Source organism: Ambystoma mexicanum, chromosome 5p, assembly GCF_040938575.1.
Source record: "Ambystoma mexicanum isolate Mex_15411 chromosome 5p, UKY_AmexF1_1, whole genome shotgun sequence".
Classification (NCBI taxonomy): domain Eukaryota; kingdom Metazoa; phylum Chordata; class Amphibia; order Caudata; family Ambystomatidae; genus Ambystoma; species Ambystoma mexicanum.
In genome coordinates, this window is record NC_090930.1 from 1013868045 (window position 1) to 1013886518 (window position 18474).

An 18474-nucleotide genomic window follows, 5' to 3' on the forward strand; every position below is an offset into this window, starting at 1 on the left:
ATTTTCATTGCTGCCCTGTCCCCTGTGATGTCCATTGCTGCCCGAACCCCTCCCATGTCCCCTTTGATGTCTGTTGCTGCCCCGACCCTTCCCATGTCCCCATGTTGTGTCTGTTGCTGCCCCCACCCCTCCTATTTCCCCCCTGATGTCTGTTGCTAAACCCCTACGCCTCCCCTGTCCCCCGTGATGTATGTTGCTGCCCCCACCCCCCCATGTCCCCCTTGATGTCCGTTGCTGCCCCATCCTTCCCTTGTCCCTCCTGTCAGTTGCCACCCCCCACCCTCCCATGTCCCCCATATTTGTTACTGCCCCCTCCCATGTCCCCGTGATTCCCATTGCTGACACCTTCCCATATCCCCCATGATTTCCATTGCTGCCCCCTCCCAAGTCCTCTGTGATATCTGTTGTTGCCCCCTCCCATGTCCCCCGTGATGTCTGTTGCTGTCCCCCACGCCTCCCATGTCCCCCGTGGTGGCTGTTACTGTCCCCACCCCTCCTATGACCCCCATGATGTCTGATTGCTGCCCCTCACCCCTCCCCTGTCCCCCTTGATGTCCGTTGCTGCACCCACCACTCCCATGTCACCTGTGATGTCTGTTGCTGCCCCCTCCCATGTCCCCCTTGATGTCTGTTGCTGCCCACCCTTCCATGTCCCCGTGACATCCGTTGCTGCCCCTCACCCATGTCCCCTATGACGTCTGTTGCTCTCCCCCTAAAACAAAAAATGCTCAGTGGGACTCAAACTGAGCTTTGGAGACGCCCTTAATGTAGTCAATACTACTACAATATTAGAAGTACATAGTTTTAAATTCTCAAAATGTTCTTGTGAGTTCAACCGATGTAGGCTGTAAAAGATTTCAGTATTTCCTGTTTCTTTGTGCAGTTGTGCTAGAACACAATATTTTTATTCTTTAACATGGCAGAGGCACAAGCCGATGCATTCTGAACATTGGGTCCTTCCTCAGGGCGTGCTCTTTGTTCCGATTAAGCGTTCCCTCGATGGACTATGTCGAGTGAGTGGGTCCTCGGGATGCTCTGGGTGTGTGCACCGGTGTTAGCGATACAGTCCGCTGCTGCCCCCCTCCCTTGTACCCTGTGATGTTGTTCCCTGTGTGCCCCATCCCCCCTCTGGACCCCTGCGATATTCACTGTGTGCCAAACCCTCTGTCCCCCCCTTTACTTGCCATCCTCCTTCCATTCCCCACCTCCCCTTCCTTGCATGAGTCTTGACTCACGAAGTGTTCACCATCAATGACTATTTGGCAACGCTTGGATTTTGACTTTTTTGACACTTTGACTCGGTGCTTCACCCCTTCAACGATCTTGCTGAACCTCCCCTGCATCTCACACTCAGGTTGGCCCTGAATCATGCTGTGCCCATCGTCATCATGATTCCTTGCCTTCATCTTTCTGTTCCCTTGCAACATTATGTGTTTTAATGACCTCTGCAACCGTTTCTGCCCTCCCCCCTGCTTCTGTGCTCGTTTCACTGTTTTTTCAGTTCTCGTCTCCTCTCCCTTTCCCCTTTTCTTTCTCCTCCCCCCTCCCTACTTTTTTCTATGCACTTACTCTATCAGAAGTTGTCTCCCCCCCATCCTCCTTACTTGTTTATCCTCCCACTATCTAAAATGTCGTCAGGCCTATTACGGTAGTTGCCTGTTGCACTATCTGAAATGTTGCTAGGCTGAGTATGTTAGTTACTTTCACATTCTTGTTGTTCATGGCCTTTAAGAATCTTTTTGTATTTTCCCTTGTTCTCTCGCTTGTCGTGAATTCTTTGAAACACATTGGGCCTCATTACGAGTCCGGCGTTGACCGAGGCGGTAAAACCGCCTGGTTAACGCCGGACTCGTATTACCATTCCGCCTCTGTGATTCCCAGAATTACCGGGGCATTACAACCCCGGTTTTCCGGGAATCATGGAGGCGGAATGGTGTAAATCCCCATTCCCATTGAGTCCTATGGGACTCGATGGAAATGGGGATCATGGAAACACCGGCAGCATCTCGTAATGCTGCAGGTGTTTCCTCGTCCGCCTGCATGCGGGAGGTGTTAAACCCGCCAGGTCAGACCTGGCGGGAACATCACCTCCCGCCTGCAGGGGTCGGACTCGGGCAGTCCGGAAACAACGGTGGCGGCGGGTTTACCGCCACCGTTATTTCCGGACCACCTGGGTCGTAATGAGGCCCAATGTCTATAGGCGGTATATAAATAAACTATCATATCATATCACCCTCTCCGGTTGAGCGGCCTCCAGAGCTGATAGATCCTTAGCCAGCACGCTCCTTAGCACCTATTGATGATCCCACCAAGTGCAAAGGGTGAGATTCCTATGGGGCTAGCGAAAGCCCACCCTCTTTCATCGGAAGGTTTCATGATACAGTTTTGGGTTTGATGACTTTTTTGGAGATCCCAATTCCTGATCCTCTAGCTCTGCCGGAGAGGTTTTATCTGGTGCCCTTGTACTAAAGTCACAGGAGCGCTCAGGCCGATTCCTGCAAAAGGACATTTTGGCAGAAGCCTGCGAGGTGTGGGTAAAATTCCATATGGGCCATCTCATAAACAGGAGGATTGATGCCCGGTACAAGCTTCAGGCATCCGAGGCAATTCCTTTGGCTACATGTCCGCTACCTTCTGCCACCTACAGGCTGCAGTGACTCTTCAGTCCAAATCTTCCTCTTCTTCCTCCACACATAACAGGTATTGTCCAAGAAGGACAAAGTTCTAGAAGGGGTAGGAAAGATAGTCTTTGCAAATATCGGACTGCAGCTGCGTCAGGCAAATACAGAGGCGGTCCTAGCTGCAGCCAATCTAAAGTTATGGAGACAGTTGTCCGAGTGTGAGCAATTAATTCCTCGGGACAAACTTGAGGGTTTCCGGACCAGCTTGTCCAAAGCCAGAGTTCTGGGCCAAGATTTGCTAGAACTGCTTCACGTGTTGCGACCACTGCGCGTGGACTGATGATTGGCATTGATATTACCTGCCAAGCGTGGCTTCATGCGACCAAGTTCTCAAAGGAGGTTCAGGAGATGGTCCTGGACCTCCCCTCTCAGGGCAAGGAACTCTTCCACAGTTCCACCGACAAAGAGCTGGTGAAAACTAAGACTAGTACCTTAACAGGAAAAATTTTAAGGGAAGATTTAAAAACATGGGGTGTCAGGAGGGAGACACTGTGAAAAAAGACCTACCTAGGGTAGTTGGAGCGTCATGGCTTGCGTGGTTTGATAGGGGCCAGATTCTGGGTAAGTCGCTGGCGAATAGTTAAGTCCAAAAAATGGACCGACGGTTTCTGAAACAAGTTGGAAAACCGAATTGGTTGGGATGTAATGAATTACAATGAGCAATACAGGCAATGGTGGTAGGTAAACAGTTACCTGGTCTGGTCAGAAATTTGAGTCCCAGGTGGTTCTAGATGAGAAGATGTCTCTATCGAGGGCACGGGGTAAAGCTGCGGTCTGTTGTAGACAAAAGAGAGAAGGGGAGTTGGCTATTAGGCAGCTAGTTGCAGAGGTAAGAAATGATTAGTGAGGCGTACTGGTGCAAGCGTCGAGATGTCATGCTGTTGGTGCATACTTGTAAAATCAATATCGAGTGCTTGTACCGGGCATCAATCCTCCTGTTTATGAGATGGCCCATATGGAATTTTACCCACACCTCGCAGGCTTCTGCCAAAATGTCCTTTTGCAGGAATCGGCCTGAGCGCTCCTGTGACTTTAGTACAAGGGCACCAGATAAAACCTCTCCGGCAGAGCTAGAGGATCAGGAATTGGGATCTCCAAAAAAGTCATCAAACCCAAAACTGTATCATGAAACCTTCTGATGAAAGAGGGTGGGCTTTCGCTAGCCCCATAGGAATCTCACCCTTTGCACTTGGTGGGATCATCAATAGGTGCTAAGGAGCGTGCTGGCTAAGGATCTTTCAGCTCTGGAGGCCGCTCAACCGGAGAGGGTGATATGATATGATAGTTTATTTATATAGCGCCTATAGACATTGGGCCTCATTACGACCCAGGTGGTCCGGAAATAACGGTGGCGGTAAACCCGCCGCCACCGTTGTTTCCGGGTAGTTGCCTGGGTAATGATAAGGCATACTGGTGTAGGCATCAAAATATCTTGGTGCTAGTTTCCAGCGGTCTAGTCAATATCGAGTGTCTGTGGTCGACTCGTTGTTTGTGATTGTGGTTGTTATTTCATTATTATTTTTTGTTGCGACTTGAATGTCTGACTAAGAAATCAACAAAAGGCCGGTGCCCGTGTAAGTTACGGTTTTAAAGGAAGAAAAATCAAAAACCGGTGTCCCATGGGAGTTGGGGCTCCCGTGATGCAGATGCAGTGGGTACTGGCGAACAGCTTGCAGGAATGCTAAGGCTGGTGGTTCCCATGCGTTAGTGGAAATGGGAGCGGTCTGAAGCAAAGCTTACCTCCGCAGTCGAGCTGTGTCGGCGACTGACGGAGCTGTTTGATACGCGCGCATGCGTATATAGATCGAATTAGTTAAAGACGTGCTCAAGTGGCGCATGCGTGGAGCGGGTAGTGTTACTGTATCTGCGCATGCTCGTTGTGGGGAAACCGGACTAGTAGTCTTTTGGGATCGCCGGTAAACCTCAAGGGCATCGGGGATTGGGGCACGTAAAATGTAGTAAGTGTCCAGTCCAGTGCATCCACCAGCAGGTTCCACACTTTCGACCGCTGGACGCTCCATCTACTCACCGAACTAGAAACACCTGAACTCTGTGTGTGTCAACAATTTTTACGTACTGCCGCAACACTAGCAGTACATGTAATTACAGTCACTATTGATGTACTAACCCACCTATATGCACAATCATTGCATAACCTTGTGTAAAAAATGTTTTTCTGTGCCAAGGATGGCATATTTCGTTTTAAAAAATATCTACTCTAATAAATCTCAACCTTTTATGTTTGAAAAAGAATCGAACTTCTTTGTTTTCATGTTAAGAGCTAATAGATATGTGCCAATTTAGCTCCACTGCTTCTCAAAAAAGAATCCTACCAAAGCGTCAATGACCAGGGTAGCTGTTGACTCCACTCCTTTCTCAAAAACATTCGCCTTACCCTCTGGAGTCAAGCCCCCTTATAAAAAAAGAGGGTTCCTTGCCTTACCTTACACATAGCTCATAACATACAACTCATCAGGGCTGCTATACCTGTGATGGCTCAGAACACACAAATCATCAGGGGTGCTGGCTTGTAATGCTCAGATCACACACCTCATCGGGGCTGCTATACCCGTGATGGCTCTGAAACAGACACATCTCATTTGGGCTGCTATACTTGTAATGGCTCAGAAGAGACATCTCATTTGGGCTGCTATACTTGTAATGGCTCAAATGAATCACATGCCATGAAGACTTTTATGTGTGTAATGGCTCAGAACACACACACACCTCATAAGGGCTGCTATACCTGTGATGGCTCAGAATACACAGCTCATCAAGGCTGCTATACCTGTAATGGCTCAGAACACACAAATCATCAGGGGTGCTGGCTTGTAATGCTCAGATCACACACCTCATCGGGGCTGCTATACCCGTGATGGCTCTGAAACAGACACATCTCATTTGGGCTGCTATACTTGTAATGGCTCAGAAGAGACATCTCATTTGGGCTGCTATACTTGTAATGGCTCAAATGAATCACATGCCATGAAGACTTTTATGTGTGTAATGGCTCAGAACACACACACACCTCATAAGGGCTGCTATACCTGTGATGGCTCAGAATACACAGCTCATCAAGGCTGCTATACCTGTAATGGCTCAGAACACACATATGGGCTCTTGTAATGGCATACCGTGTTGTTAAAGCATCTGCATTCAAGCAAGTGCTGCATCTGGTCAGACAAACCTCTAACTCTAGAATTCCCAACTAATGGCCAAAATATGCTTTGCACACATCTAAAAAGGAGCACCTAATGGTAAAGTTGCACTAGATTTTTAAATAGAAAAGGCATTTTCAGCTTTTTGGATATTTATTGGTGCCATGTTAAAAGACAAAGAGAAAAACAGGAGAGGAAGAGCAACTCTGAACCTAAGCAACACAGAAGAACAAAGGTGTGGCAGGGTGAGGGGATCCGGGGAGTCAAAGGGACAGAGCACATACTAGAACACCCAAAACAGGAATTCGAGCAACAGGAAGAGAGAGCAATGAGCTATAGGACAGGGCAAAAAAGAAAGTGAGAAGGGAAACTGAGTTAATGATGGGACAAACACACAATAGGAGCGAGGGATAGAAGCACAGCAAATGAGACATTTGGAGACAGTAAAATAAAACACAGATCAACAGCAGATGGGGAGAGATAGAAATAGAAAAGCAATACTAGAGAAGGGCAGGCCAATAACATAAGAGACAGTGCAAGAAAGATAATCAAAAGGAGTAGAAACCGCAACCGAGAAAATGAAAAAACAGATCTAGCCAGAGTAATGACATGAGGGAGGACGAAGTGTTATATCGACTGATACAGCGAGATAAAGGAGGGAAAAAGCAGCAATAGAATGCAGAGATGGGAGAGGCAGAGTGACAGAGAAACAGACCGCAAAATGTGGCATCGCAACACTCAACAGTGAGACAGAGCATCGGAAAGTGAGAGACGGGGGAAACAGAGTAGCAAAGGGAAGGAGAGATGGAGCAGAAACATGGAGTGGCTGTCAAGCAGGTAGTACCAGGCAGCAACAGTAGGCCCGAGAGGCAGAGAAGTGATGCTGGTAGAGTGAGGAATTATCACCCGATGTAACTAACTGGAATCTGTAGTAACTCTTAACAGAGTTTGTGGCCAAGTATCATGAAGATGAAGCTGGGTAGTATGCATCTACAAGGTTCTTGTGTGGGGAAAATGTTTTCCACAGGTGCAATACATTTAGAACCACTTTGAAATACAGCTGTTTTGTCACTTATTTTTCCGAACAAGGTTTTACTTTTACGCACAAATTGGATACTTGTCAGACACTTTTTACTCTCTTGTGACGGAGGAAAATAATTTTTACTCTCTAATTCTCAAAATTGGGAGTAAAATACTCTCACTCCAAAATCCTATCTGGACTAATGGATGCATGAGCATGACTTAAGAGCTCCTACATCCACATATCACCCTCATGTTAAATGAGCTTGGCAGCCAGATCCTAGACCTTTCTAGTATTGCTGCAAAAGCTATAGTTTGTTATTGGAAGAATTGTTTCAAATTATCACTGTTGGTGGGTTTTGAATTTGTTGGTGTCCGGACATTTCATCGACAACAATTGGTCGACAGGACATTTGGTCGACGTAATTTCGTCGAAAACCAAATGGTCGATTTTTTTTTTTAATTTATATATTTATATTAGGTTGTAGTTTAGGGGAAAAAAAGTTTTTTTTAGAAAAAAAGGGGGTTGAGGGGACTCCCACCCACCCCCAAAAAAAGGGGGTAAAAATAAAAAACAAAAAAAATTCGACCATTTGGTTTTCGACGAAATTGGTTCGACCATTTGTCCAGTCGACCCATTTTTTTCGATGAAATGTCTGGTAACCGAATTTGTTATATCCAGAAATGCATAGCATATTGGGATTCATTATCTGCAACCAGGGATCATAATACATGGTGAAGTCGTGATGCCTGGTCTACATAGTAAACTCCCCAGACAAACCATTTCAAGACCAGATTAACTACTGCAGTGTGATGCACCTTTTACCCAGCTAACAACTAATGCTCCACAATCTCTCCCTGCATGAGGACCTAGCTTCTCATACACTTGCACACATTACCCCATAACTACAAAATCCCCTGCCTGACCCTGCTGGTGGATGGTGGGTTCACTTAGCGGGCCGGGTGCCACCACAACCATGTGATGCTACTCTAGGAAGCAGAATGGTGAGGATCGCCTTGCTATCCCACCATGCCAAATGTGGTAGGGTCTCATCACATTTCCAGCTTCAGTGCTCCTGTTCATTTAAGGGAATCAAATAGGGCTGGTGCCGCATAGCTGGCTACAACTCCACAATAGACACCCATCTTGTTTGTTCACAAATCATATATAAAACTACAGAGGGAAAGAATAGCACCTGAGCCAGGATAGGAAAATCGAGAAGCAGTAAACCATTCACCTCACAAGTTCATACTCCTTAGACTGATTAGGCTAAGAGAGTCCATCCCAAGGGAAGGGCAAGGGTGTGCCAGGCAGAGAGAGGAACCACCTTTGGGGAAAGACTATGCAGCCTCAAGTCCCTGATCAGAACTGTAATCTATTCCTTAGGGCGAACTCATCAGCCAATCCTTCTCCTAGCCTCATAGGGAGACATACCTGAATTATCATAGGCAAAAGGGAGGCGAGGCAAGGCCCAGTAAAAGGAAGGACCTGCTGAAAATGGCAGTGGGAGCTGGCAGATGGCTCTCAGTTGGAGTTGGCTGACAAAGAAAATAAAAGGAGCTATAGCAGGAGGTCCGAAGAGAGACTCCGATGGCTGCGAAAAGGTAGACCCAGTGGACTGGGTAGAGGAAGACCCAGGGTGCTGGAGTGGAGAAGACCTATATGTCTGAGATGAGGAAGACCCATGAGGCTGGGAAGGGGAAGACCTATGACGAGCGAGAGAGACTGACATTAGAGGAATGAAAGTAGCAGTGAATAGAGATGCCTTGGGAGGAGGAAGTAGTGGTAATAAAATAAGCAGGAGGTGGCAAGAGGAGTCAAGTATGAGGCGAGAGATACTGAGAAGGAATGGACAAGAAGACACTAGAAAAAGGTGGTGAGAGAACTTAAAGTATAGGTTAAGTAAAGTAGAAGTGGTTTTTGCAAGGCGAGTCAAGGAAGAGTAGTAGTTGATCACAAGGTTATAAAGAGGTAAGATGTTGGGGGTGGGGAGAGATGAGGAAAAAGTGATGAATTAGAGGAGAGGGATGGAAAGCTGAGGAGAATGAGAATACGAATTATCGGGGTAAGTAAGCGGGTTGGAAGAATGAGCGTGTGGCATAACCGACATGACATATGGCAGGAGTCTGAACAGCTAAAGGAAGCAATGTTAGAGAAGGGACCCCTAGATACAAGTTTGTAAGAGCCAGAGAACCTGGGAGTGGGAGACAGGAGTTGCCCTAGAAGGAGTCCCATAGATATTCATGTGACATCCTGTCCTGCTACAGCTCTGAGCTGGAGAGAAAGACAATCTCCAGTGTGACTCCTACTATAGATATAACATCAGGCTGGAGTGCATGCTTGAGACCTAGGAAAGGGGCCTCCCCACCACAGGCACATTGCTTAGGAAGCTACAAGACTGAAACTTTGCTTAAAGACTGAGGCTGAAAGGGATGGACCCCAAGAAGCAGCAATAGGAATCATGTGGGACTTTTAACCTGGAATTATTTGTTTTCCAAAATCCAACCTGCCCATTGTGATGGGTCAGAAATGGTAGGGCGGACAACTTTCTGAAGGTTTTTCAAAAGATGCCATTTTATTAACTCAAAAGGTAGGATAAACGCCTCACTAGCCCTACCCTGATGAGGATTTCCCGGCCTAAAATAAACTAAAGCAAGCACTCTAACAAAGGATCACTGTCCCTCACACTTATGCATACAGTAACTCAATAAGGTAATGCATGGTGGTTCAAATGCAGCAAAGTATAACAGTTAAGTTCACAATATCACAACAGTCTCTCCTAATCTGGGTGAATTCCCCTTCCTCAGATTCAAGCCGGATTCTGTTAAAAAAAAGTTCCAAAAAAGAAATAAGGAAATCCTGGTTTGCACAAAAGTTATAACACAGTTCTTTGTGACTCCAACTTGACAACAAAATCTTCAAACACTACAATAGTTCAACAAAAGGTTATTTCTGTTCCTCTTGTAATAGTAAGACTCCAAGCAATCTTCACATCAACAAAGAATATTTAATTAGTTCTGCAGCATTCATGTAAATTGCCTTTGTCAGGATGCCTTTGCAACAACCTATTATTTCTGAATATATGACACTTCTGCAGCAGTTCGTATACCGTTCTTGCTTCAGCAATGTAGGTCTGTCAGGATCATTTGTTAACACCACTTCACAGCACTTCATCAACTTCTACCTGGTTCACTTCCATGCCAGGCCTACTACTTCAAAGTTCGCTCTTCGGGTATACTCCCCTGACCGAACAGAAATTAACAAGCAACAAGTGCCTCTGTGGTTAAAATCAGTTTACAACAGCTTTGCAGTGTTCAGTAATTTACAACATCAGGCTTTAAGCAATTCTTCAGGGAAGGCAAGATTCTCATTGATGCTTTTTAGTAATCTTTTGTACTTTCTAAAATCTCTGCAAGTGATGCTTCTCTCTTTCTGAACAGCATTTTCCAGAAGGGCAGCCTTTTTGCCACTCTTGTTTCCCCACTGCGTCATGATGCTTTGTAGTACTTTTTTGTACTTTCCAAAACCTCTGCAAGTTATGCTCCTCTCCTTCTGAACAACCTTTTCGGAATGGCAGACTTCTTTCGACTCTTGTTTCCCCATTGCATTATTAACTAAATACTGACAAGGATATGGTTTTATTCAACTTCTTGCTTGCCTTCGGTAATGTGGGTTTATAATAGCTTGTTTTTATGTGCCTCTTCAAATATGAGAAATAAGCATTACAACCTTTGCAACTTTCATTAGTCCCCTCCTGACTTTGGCAGTATCTGTTGGTTTGAAGTTGCCTTGCTTTTACTTTCTTTTGACTTCTGAAATGGTTGACTAAGAATAATGCCCCATCATGTTGCTGGGTTCTCAAACTCACAAGATTAAAGACGCAGGCATTTGTTTTTGCCTAATATTGTTTTCTCTGGTTTCTGATAGTTCAGTATTCAAAAGTGCCTTCGGTATTCATTTTAAACACACGCAAGCCTTTTCTAGTCTGAAAACGCCTACATTGAGCAGATGAGCGGTTTTGGAGCGCTCTGTGTCATTATCAGCTGGTGAACTCACCAGGTACGAAATGCACATCTGCTTCCCTCGCTGCTTACAGGTACTTCGCTTTAGCACTCCTCTCGATCCGACAATCTGCTGGTTTCAGTCTGCCGCCGCCCGTGCCATTTACCCACAGAGCTTCCTTTGCTCGGAGGCACTCCAGTGCTTGCCTGTCACTGTAGACAGCCTTGTGGGGAAGAAAGTATTCCACACTTTCGCTTCCCGCTGTGCAGCCTCTGCAAAACAGATCTGCAGAGGGCAAGCTTCCTTCTCTCACGCTTCCCGCTGCGTGACCTCTGAAATTAAGGCTTCTGGAGGCAAAGTAGGACTCTGCTGTATGCGGCTGTGGGAGACTTGCTGACTATCTTTGTCTGTTTTTCAAGCCTATACCATCCTCAGGCCGGATTGTGTGGGGAGCACACCATCTGTACAGGAGTACAGCATTATCATCATTGCGCTTGGAGCCCTGAAATCCTTTTGAAACCGCGTTACCATCGTTGCCCTGCAACCATCTGCAACACAAGCCACACCCCCTGCCTCAGTGTCATCCTGCTTGCCGCGGCTTTAAAGTCCCGCCTTCTGGCAAAGCCGTGGTGAAGTTGGGAAAAGTAGGACTCGGGTGTCTGCGGCTGTGGGAGACCTGCTGACTCTTTGTTTTTCAACGCCTATACTATCCTCAGGCCAGATTGTGTGTGCCTGGAGCGCACCATCTGTACAGGAGTACAGCAATATCATCATTGCACTTGGTGCCCTGAAATCCCTTTTGAACAGCATTGCCATCGTTGCCTGGCAACCGTGAGCAACACGAGAAGCCATGCCCCCCTGCCTCAGTCTAATCCCGCTCTCTGCGGCTTTAAAGTCCTGCCTTCTGGTGAAGCCGCGGCAAAGTAGGACTATGCGGCGGGATTGCAGCCCATGGCCCTGTAGTCATGCCGTCCTACAGCCCCTCCTCGTTCCCAGTGTCTCCGGGCAAAACATCTCCCGGTTCCAGGTGTTCCATCAAGGTACTGGTTCTCATTTACATGACTATAACAATACCCAATTTTCTTTCACCTTACACCCGACAATCTGACACCAAGTTTTCATATTCTTGCTCTAATCCTAACCATATTTTCCCATTTACCACAAATACGTCTACTGCCATAGACCTGGGCCTTTGGAATTCCAGGTCTCTTTGCAACAAAACAACTGCAGTACTGGACTTCTTTCTAAGGCTACATTTCCACTTTCTCTGTATAACTGAAACCTGGATTCAACCTCACAATACAACTGTCGCTTCCTCTCTTACCTCTTCCCTATCCTCCTTTGCTCGTGTGCCTCGAGCTGGCAATCGCGAAGGGGGCACTGGCATTCTCTATCGTTCTTCTTATTCCTATATTCCGCCACTTGTTACTCTGCCAGTCTACTCTTCTTTCGAATTTACTTACAAGATCTTTATCACTCCTCATTATATTTCCTTTCTTATCTATCGTCCCCCTGGCTCACTAGATTTGTTCTGCGATGATATTGATCACACATCTGGCTCTTCGCTTGATTTAATCTTTCTCTCCGCTTTCAATGCTTCATCTGTGTTAGCTCTACCTGTTTATCTGTCTGATCACTACCTCCTTTCGGTTTCACTCTTTCCTTCTGACCCCCCAGATTTCCTCTACCACTCCTCCACCTAAAATATTCTTTTGATGCGATTTATGCAGCTTCAACTCCTCACTTTTCATTGACACTTGCACTACTATTCTTCCCTCTTTAATACACTTTTCTTTTCTTACTGATGATGAGGCTGCATCTATTCTCTCATCATCTCTCTCCATTGGTCTTGACCAATTCTACCCTCTTTCTGCTTTCCAGCCTACCCGTAAACCTTCTCAACCCTGGCTTTCCCCTCTGCTATGCAGCGTCTTCTTCGTAGGCTGGAGCGTCGTTGGCTCAAAACTAGATCATTATCTAATCACTGCTTATTTCTATTATCATGTCCTCTATGACAGTTGTCTTACGTGACTACTTTTCTGACCTTTTTCACATGCAATCTACTCCCCTAAGGCGTCTTTTTTTCAAACTTTAGCACGCCTCCTTTCTCCCCAATCTTCTGATTACTCTGTTAATTCTACTTTGTCTGCTCCTGAATTTGCCAATTTCTTTCCTTCTAAAGTCCAGTCTCTTTGTCAAGACATTTTAAATTCTCCTTCCCCAATTACCTGTATCTGCACATCATTGTACTCCACCTGCTTTCATCTCTAATTTCTCTCCAGTCTCTGACTCTGATGTACTACTTTTGTTAGCTAAAGCACATCCCACTGACCCAATCCCATCTGCTCTTATTTCTAAAGTTTATCTTGTGTTTCTTTTTTCAACACCTGTCTCAGCACTTCTGTTTTTCCCACAGCTTTTAAACATGCAAAAATTATTCCTATTCTGAAAAAGCCCACGGCCAACCCTCTTATTGTCTCTAATTTCCGGCCTATCTCTCTCTTACCATATCTTTCTAAACTCCTCGAACGTCTTGTTTATTCTCAGATTTAATCTTTTGTCACTGACCTATCACTTCTTCCTTGTTTTCAGTCCAGTTTTTGTCCTCATCACTCCAATGAAACTGCTTTGATATGTGTACTTAACACACCCTTCTATCAGTTTGTTACTCTATACACTATTCTTTCCTTATCCTGCTTGACTTATCTTCTGCTTTTGACACCGTGGATCATTCTTTGCTTTTGGAATCTCTTTCCTCTTTTCGTTTTACGGGTACTGTTCTTTCTTGGTTCTCTTCCTATCTCTCTAATCAAACTTTTACCATCTCCTGGGCTGGTCAGACCTCTTCACCCCTTCCCCTTGAGCACAGGGTTCCCCAAGGATCAGTCTTGGGTCCCTCCTTTTCTCTCTTTTTCCAAACTCGCACCTATAATTTCTTTTTTTGGTCTTTCTCATCACTTTTACACTGATGATGCACAACTCTTCCTATCCTTCTCGTCCTTTACTCATGAAATTCACCATACCCTCACAGCTTGTCTCTCTGCTATCAAATCTTGGATGGCTTCTCATTTCCTCACCTTAAATGCAGGGAAGACTGAGGTGCTAGTCTTCCCTCCTAATACTATTCTGTCTCACCCTCCACCTCCTTCCATATCATTTGCACCTGCTAGTTTTACTATTTCTCCCACAGCTCGGAATCTTGGTCTCTACCTTGACTCTAATCTTTCCTTTGTTCACCATATCTCTCTTACCTCGCGCTCCTGTCGTTTCCATTTATATAATATTCGTAAAGTCCGCCCTTTTCTCACTTTTCAGGCCACCAAACTCCTTATCTCCTCCCTAATTTTTTCACGACTCCCAAGTTCCTGTCTTGCACCCCTGAAATCAATCTATAACTCTTCTGTTCATTTACTTTGCCTTCTCTCTTATAGTGACTCAATTTCTTCCTCACTTGGCTGGCTACCTTTTCACTCTCAGCTCAAATTCCATTGCTTATGCTTAGTCTTCCTTCAAATCCCTTTACCAGCTTGCACCTGATTATCTTGCTTCACTTGTTTCTTTTTACATTTCATCTCGCCTCTTGCGTTCTTCCTGTCTTTTCAGACTGTCCCACGCCCACCATGTGCCCAGTCCCGTTTCTGCTCTTTTCAGCTTCTTGCCCCCCAACACTGGAATGGCCTTCATGTGGGTATTCGTTCTGTCACTGACTACCCTACTTTTCTCTCTTCTTTGAAATCTCATCTTTTACATTGTTCTTGATTGTATTGTCTTCTACCAGCATTGATGCATTGATGTTTATTTACCATTATTTTTGTACCGCACTCTGTTTTTAATTGTACAGCGATTTGGATAAAAGTGCTATATGAAACAAAAATTACAAATACAAAGACCCTCTCAGGGCCGGCTACTGCTCTCATATCAACAGTAGTCCCGGTGTCTACCCGGTGTCTTCTTCCTCCTCAAGTCTCTCCTTCTGCTGCTATATGCTTACTAATGGCCTGCACCTGAGGGGGATTTTTAAGCCTCCCAGTCTGCCTCGGGTGTGGGACTTTGCAGTTTTGTTCCTCTTGAGCCCTCTTCTTCGTCCCAGTACTTCTGGAATTATTGGAGTCCCTAATGCTCATTTTAGTTTTTCTAACTTGATTTTTGATCTCGAGCCTATTTCTGTTTCCAATACTATTCTTAAAAGGAATATTATAGGGATCAATCACTGGACTGGATTGTATTAGAGAAGTAAAGTTTTGTAGAGTTTGAATTGTTATTATTCACAGACTTCTTTTCATTGTACCTTCGGGAGTTAGAGGAACTTCTAGCTCTAAGTCTTCATGGTTTTAGAGGGGTATTCATTTCCCTCAATGCATAAGGGTTTATGATTGTTTTTACCCACATTAAGATGTTCAACTTGGGGAACACAGAGATTATTACAACAAGCCATTACATACGTTGGTATTGAGGAAGACAAATATTGCGTCTCACCCAGCAGAATCCTTTTATTGCCCTGGGCCCTTTCTCCTCCCAGGTGATCCTCCCGTAGAACACCACCCCCATTGTCTGGATCAGATGAGTCTGCCTTTTCCTGGCCACCTGGGAGGAGACTTTAGGTAGGGTCTTTATGAGGACTCCATAGGATTCATGACAACGTTTCTCCAACTTCTGTTTTTTTGTGATAAGCTGCTGAGAGGGATTAGAACCAAGGCTTGACTAGAGCTGAATGAAATTTCGGGCAATGAGATGCCCCAAAGGGGTTTATTACAGTTAGTCTTGCAATACAAATGAACAGCATCCTAACATCAACCCATTCCTAACCCGCTCACCTCTCCAGGTTTGCTCCTTTACACAATTCAGACGCTCAACCCCATGACGTTGAAAGGCACTCAATGGACCTTCTGGTACATTATTTCTGCCTGCCTTATTACAATGGAAGCGTTTGACTGAAGGGACTAGTACCTCCCTTTATGTCCATACAGCGGTACATTGAAACCTCTTCCGGGTGAATCATGGTGGTGCTCATGGGTTTCCGGTCACACGCTCCTCAGGCAAGGAGTGCAGGGCCTCCACCCCCATGACGCCTTCCACTACAGATGAGCAGTCTGTTGTACGATCTACTTTAGACCAGCATGATCCGTTGACACAAAACCTGGGCCCTTGCCCCAGTCAGCCAAGGCAGGCCAAATGTTCATTGTCAGCAATTTGGGGCACATTCTTGACCTAAGTGAATTTCTCTTGCAAAAGCCCCACTAAAAAGCCTTTGGAAACTATCTGGCCTATGTTTGATCTCACTGTATTTCATAACACCCCTTAATACGCACACTCACAAGCGGTTCATATACTCCTTGTCAGCAATTTGGGGCGCACATGAGCAGTCTAGATTATCACAAAGAGCAATGACGGTTGCAATAGGAGTAGGGGGGGACACCATAGTAAATGTCTGCTGGGATTTAAGGAAACATAACAAACACTAAAGGTACAGGGGCGACATCATGATGAGGCAGCAAATAAAAATATCTTCTTTTGCCATTGAAACCCTTCCCGGACGTGCCACTGGCCCCATCAACATATTATTGGTTTTATTTATTTTTGCAACTCACTCGCAGAGGCATTGCTCTTCCACACCTTTCAGTTAACCCTGGGACTGAAATACTTCCTGGGAATTACCATCTTGACCACAGTTTGGTTATTTTCATGCACATTCCTGACCTAAGGGAATTGCTCTTGCAATAACCCCACTAAAAATCTGTTGGGAACTACTTTTTCTATCTGGCCTCCGTATGATCTCACTGCATTTCATAACGCCTCTTAATACACACCCTCACATTGGTTTATTTACTGTAGAGCAGGGGTCTGCAAACTTTGGCTCTCCAGATGTTCTGGACTACAACTCCCATACTCCCATTAACCGCTCCCTTCCACCCCTAATCCCCCCGTCCCGAGTGCATCTGGATAGCCACAGGTTTCTGACCCCTGGGGTCTAGAGGGAAAGTATCTGTTGGAAGCTCCTCACTCAATGTAACTCTTTCGTCCCCCTCCCATATACCTTCTTTCGTTCCTTTCCTCCACTTGTTATTCCTTATTTTCCCAAAGATATGTAATGTATCTTTGACACTGATTAAGGCACCATTTGTGTATATTGTTCAATTTCTTTATTTTAAGTGCAATAATGGCTTGCAGTGTTTCTGTAATTTCTTGTGAAAAACAGTAAATTGTAATGCAAGAAGTATTTTAGTGGTAAATTTTGTTACTGTACTTAGTGGTCAGTGGGTGAAACGAACCATCACAGGTAATGTAATAAAATCAATCCTTCTCCTTGAATTGATAAGGGTCTTACTCTTCTGTTAGAGTACATTGAGTCTTTTGTCATGGCAGAACATCCGTGACCCCAACTAGATTATGGCTTAACCCAGTTCAAGGCTTATGTAATACAGGCACTAGAGCGGATACATGTCTATTTGTTCTATTCCTTTTTTATGTTGAATGTTGTTAAGTGCTTCTCTTAATTTGGTGTACTTCAATGCATGCCTAATATATGTTTCTTAAATATTTTTCAGATATCTCTGGTCTGGTTTATTAGTTGTGCTGGGTATATTTCTAAATGTTTACAGCAAGAATATGGATAAAATGAAGCTGTCCTCAATAGCTGGCCTATGGAAGAATAAAAGCACAGAGAGAAAGTCAAGGACGTTATCACAAACTGTGTGAGAAGTGCCTTGTTTCCCATATTGATGAAGACATATGTATGACAATTGAGTATTTTGGAACAATTTTCTATTGGTGGTTCATCTTAGGAGAACACTTACCACACCTAAGCAAAAGAGAGCCAACTCATCGGAAATGTCCATCCCAGTATCTCTCTTTTGAAGCTGCGGTATATCATCGTTATTGTCACACTTGGAACTTGCAGCACTCAACCAGACAGTAGAAAGGACAAGAGATGAACACAACAGAACATTCCACTCCTTGTAAACTTTCAGCAACTTTTCCCAGATTGTCTTTCGTTGCACTAAGTTGTCTAAGAGGAGCGACAGAAAATGGTGGTGGAAGTTTTTCTTTTTAATGAAAACGGGTCATCAATTATGATGCAAAACTTATGCTTTGAATAATCGGTGTTACATCTTTTATTGTAAATATCTGTTCATTTATGTAAACTTATTCATTCAAGTACATACATACTCTAGGGTGTGTTGATTTTAATAGCTTCTTTTTTTATTGGCAATCAATGTTCATGGGTGGGACTTACTTGAATTAAAGACATAACTTATTGAAAGATGTGTATGTAATGTCCATTTTAATATGACATGTCTTTGACATAACTTGCATACTTTCTAGCCTGTCACTTTACGCATATACATCGACCAGATAAGCTCCTTTCTTACTTTTTCACAAGGGAGCCCTGAAAACACGACATGCAATGTACAAAGAAAATGTAAGTAAATTGTTAACGAAATGGGGAATTTTCATTGAGCGTTGTAGATGTTGCAAACTCTGTTCTTCACAATAGGCAAGGCACATTTATATTAAAGCTAATTACCTTTGACATTCTGATTTGCAGGCACCATAGTGGTATACAAATGTGTGGTAAATAGCTACTAATTCAAAACAGAAACCATGCAGATCT

The 18474-nt window shown here is 44.7% G+C and overlaps 1 protein-coding gene across 5 annotated transcripts in view; it reads left to right on the forward strand.

Annotated features, from left to right (window-relative positions):
- Positions 1–18123, forward strand: part of SLC35B3 (solute carrier family 35 member B3) — a 627346-nt gene extending 609223 nt beyond the window's left edge. For all 5 annotated transcript variants that reach the window (XM_069613487.1, XM_069613485.1, XM_069613486.1 and 2 more), the window contains one exon: positions 17408–18123. In XM_069613487.1, coding sequence (XP_069469588.1) covers positions 17408–17558 — 151 coding nt within the window. In that variant the 3' untranslated portion in view covers positions 17559–18123. The remainder of the gene's footprint in view (positions 1–17407) is intronic.
- Positions 18124–18474: the final 351 nt, after the last annotated feature.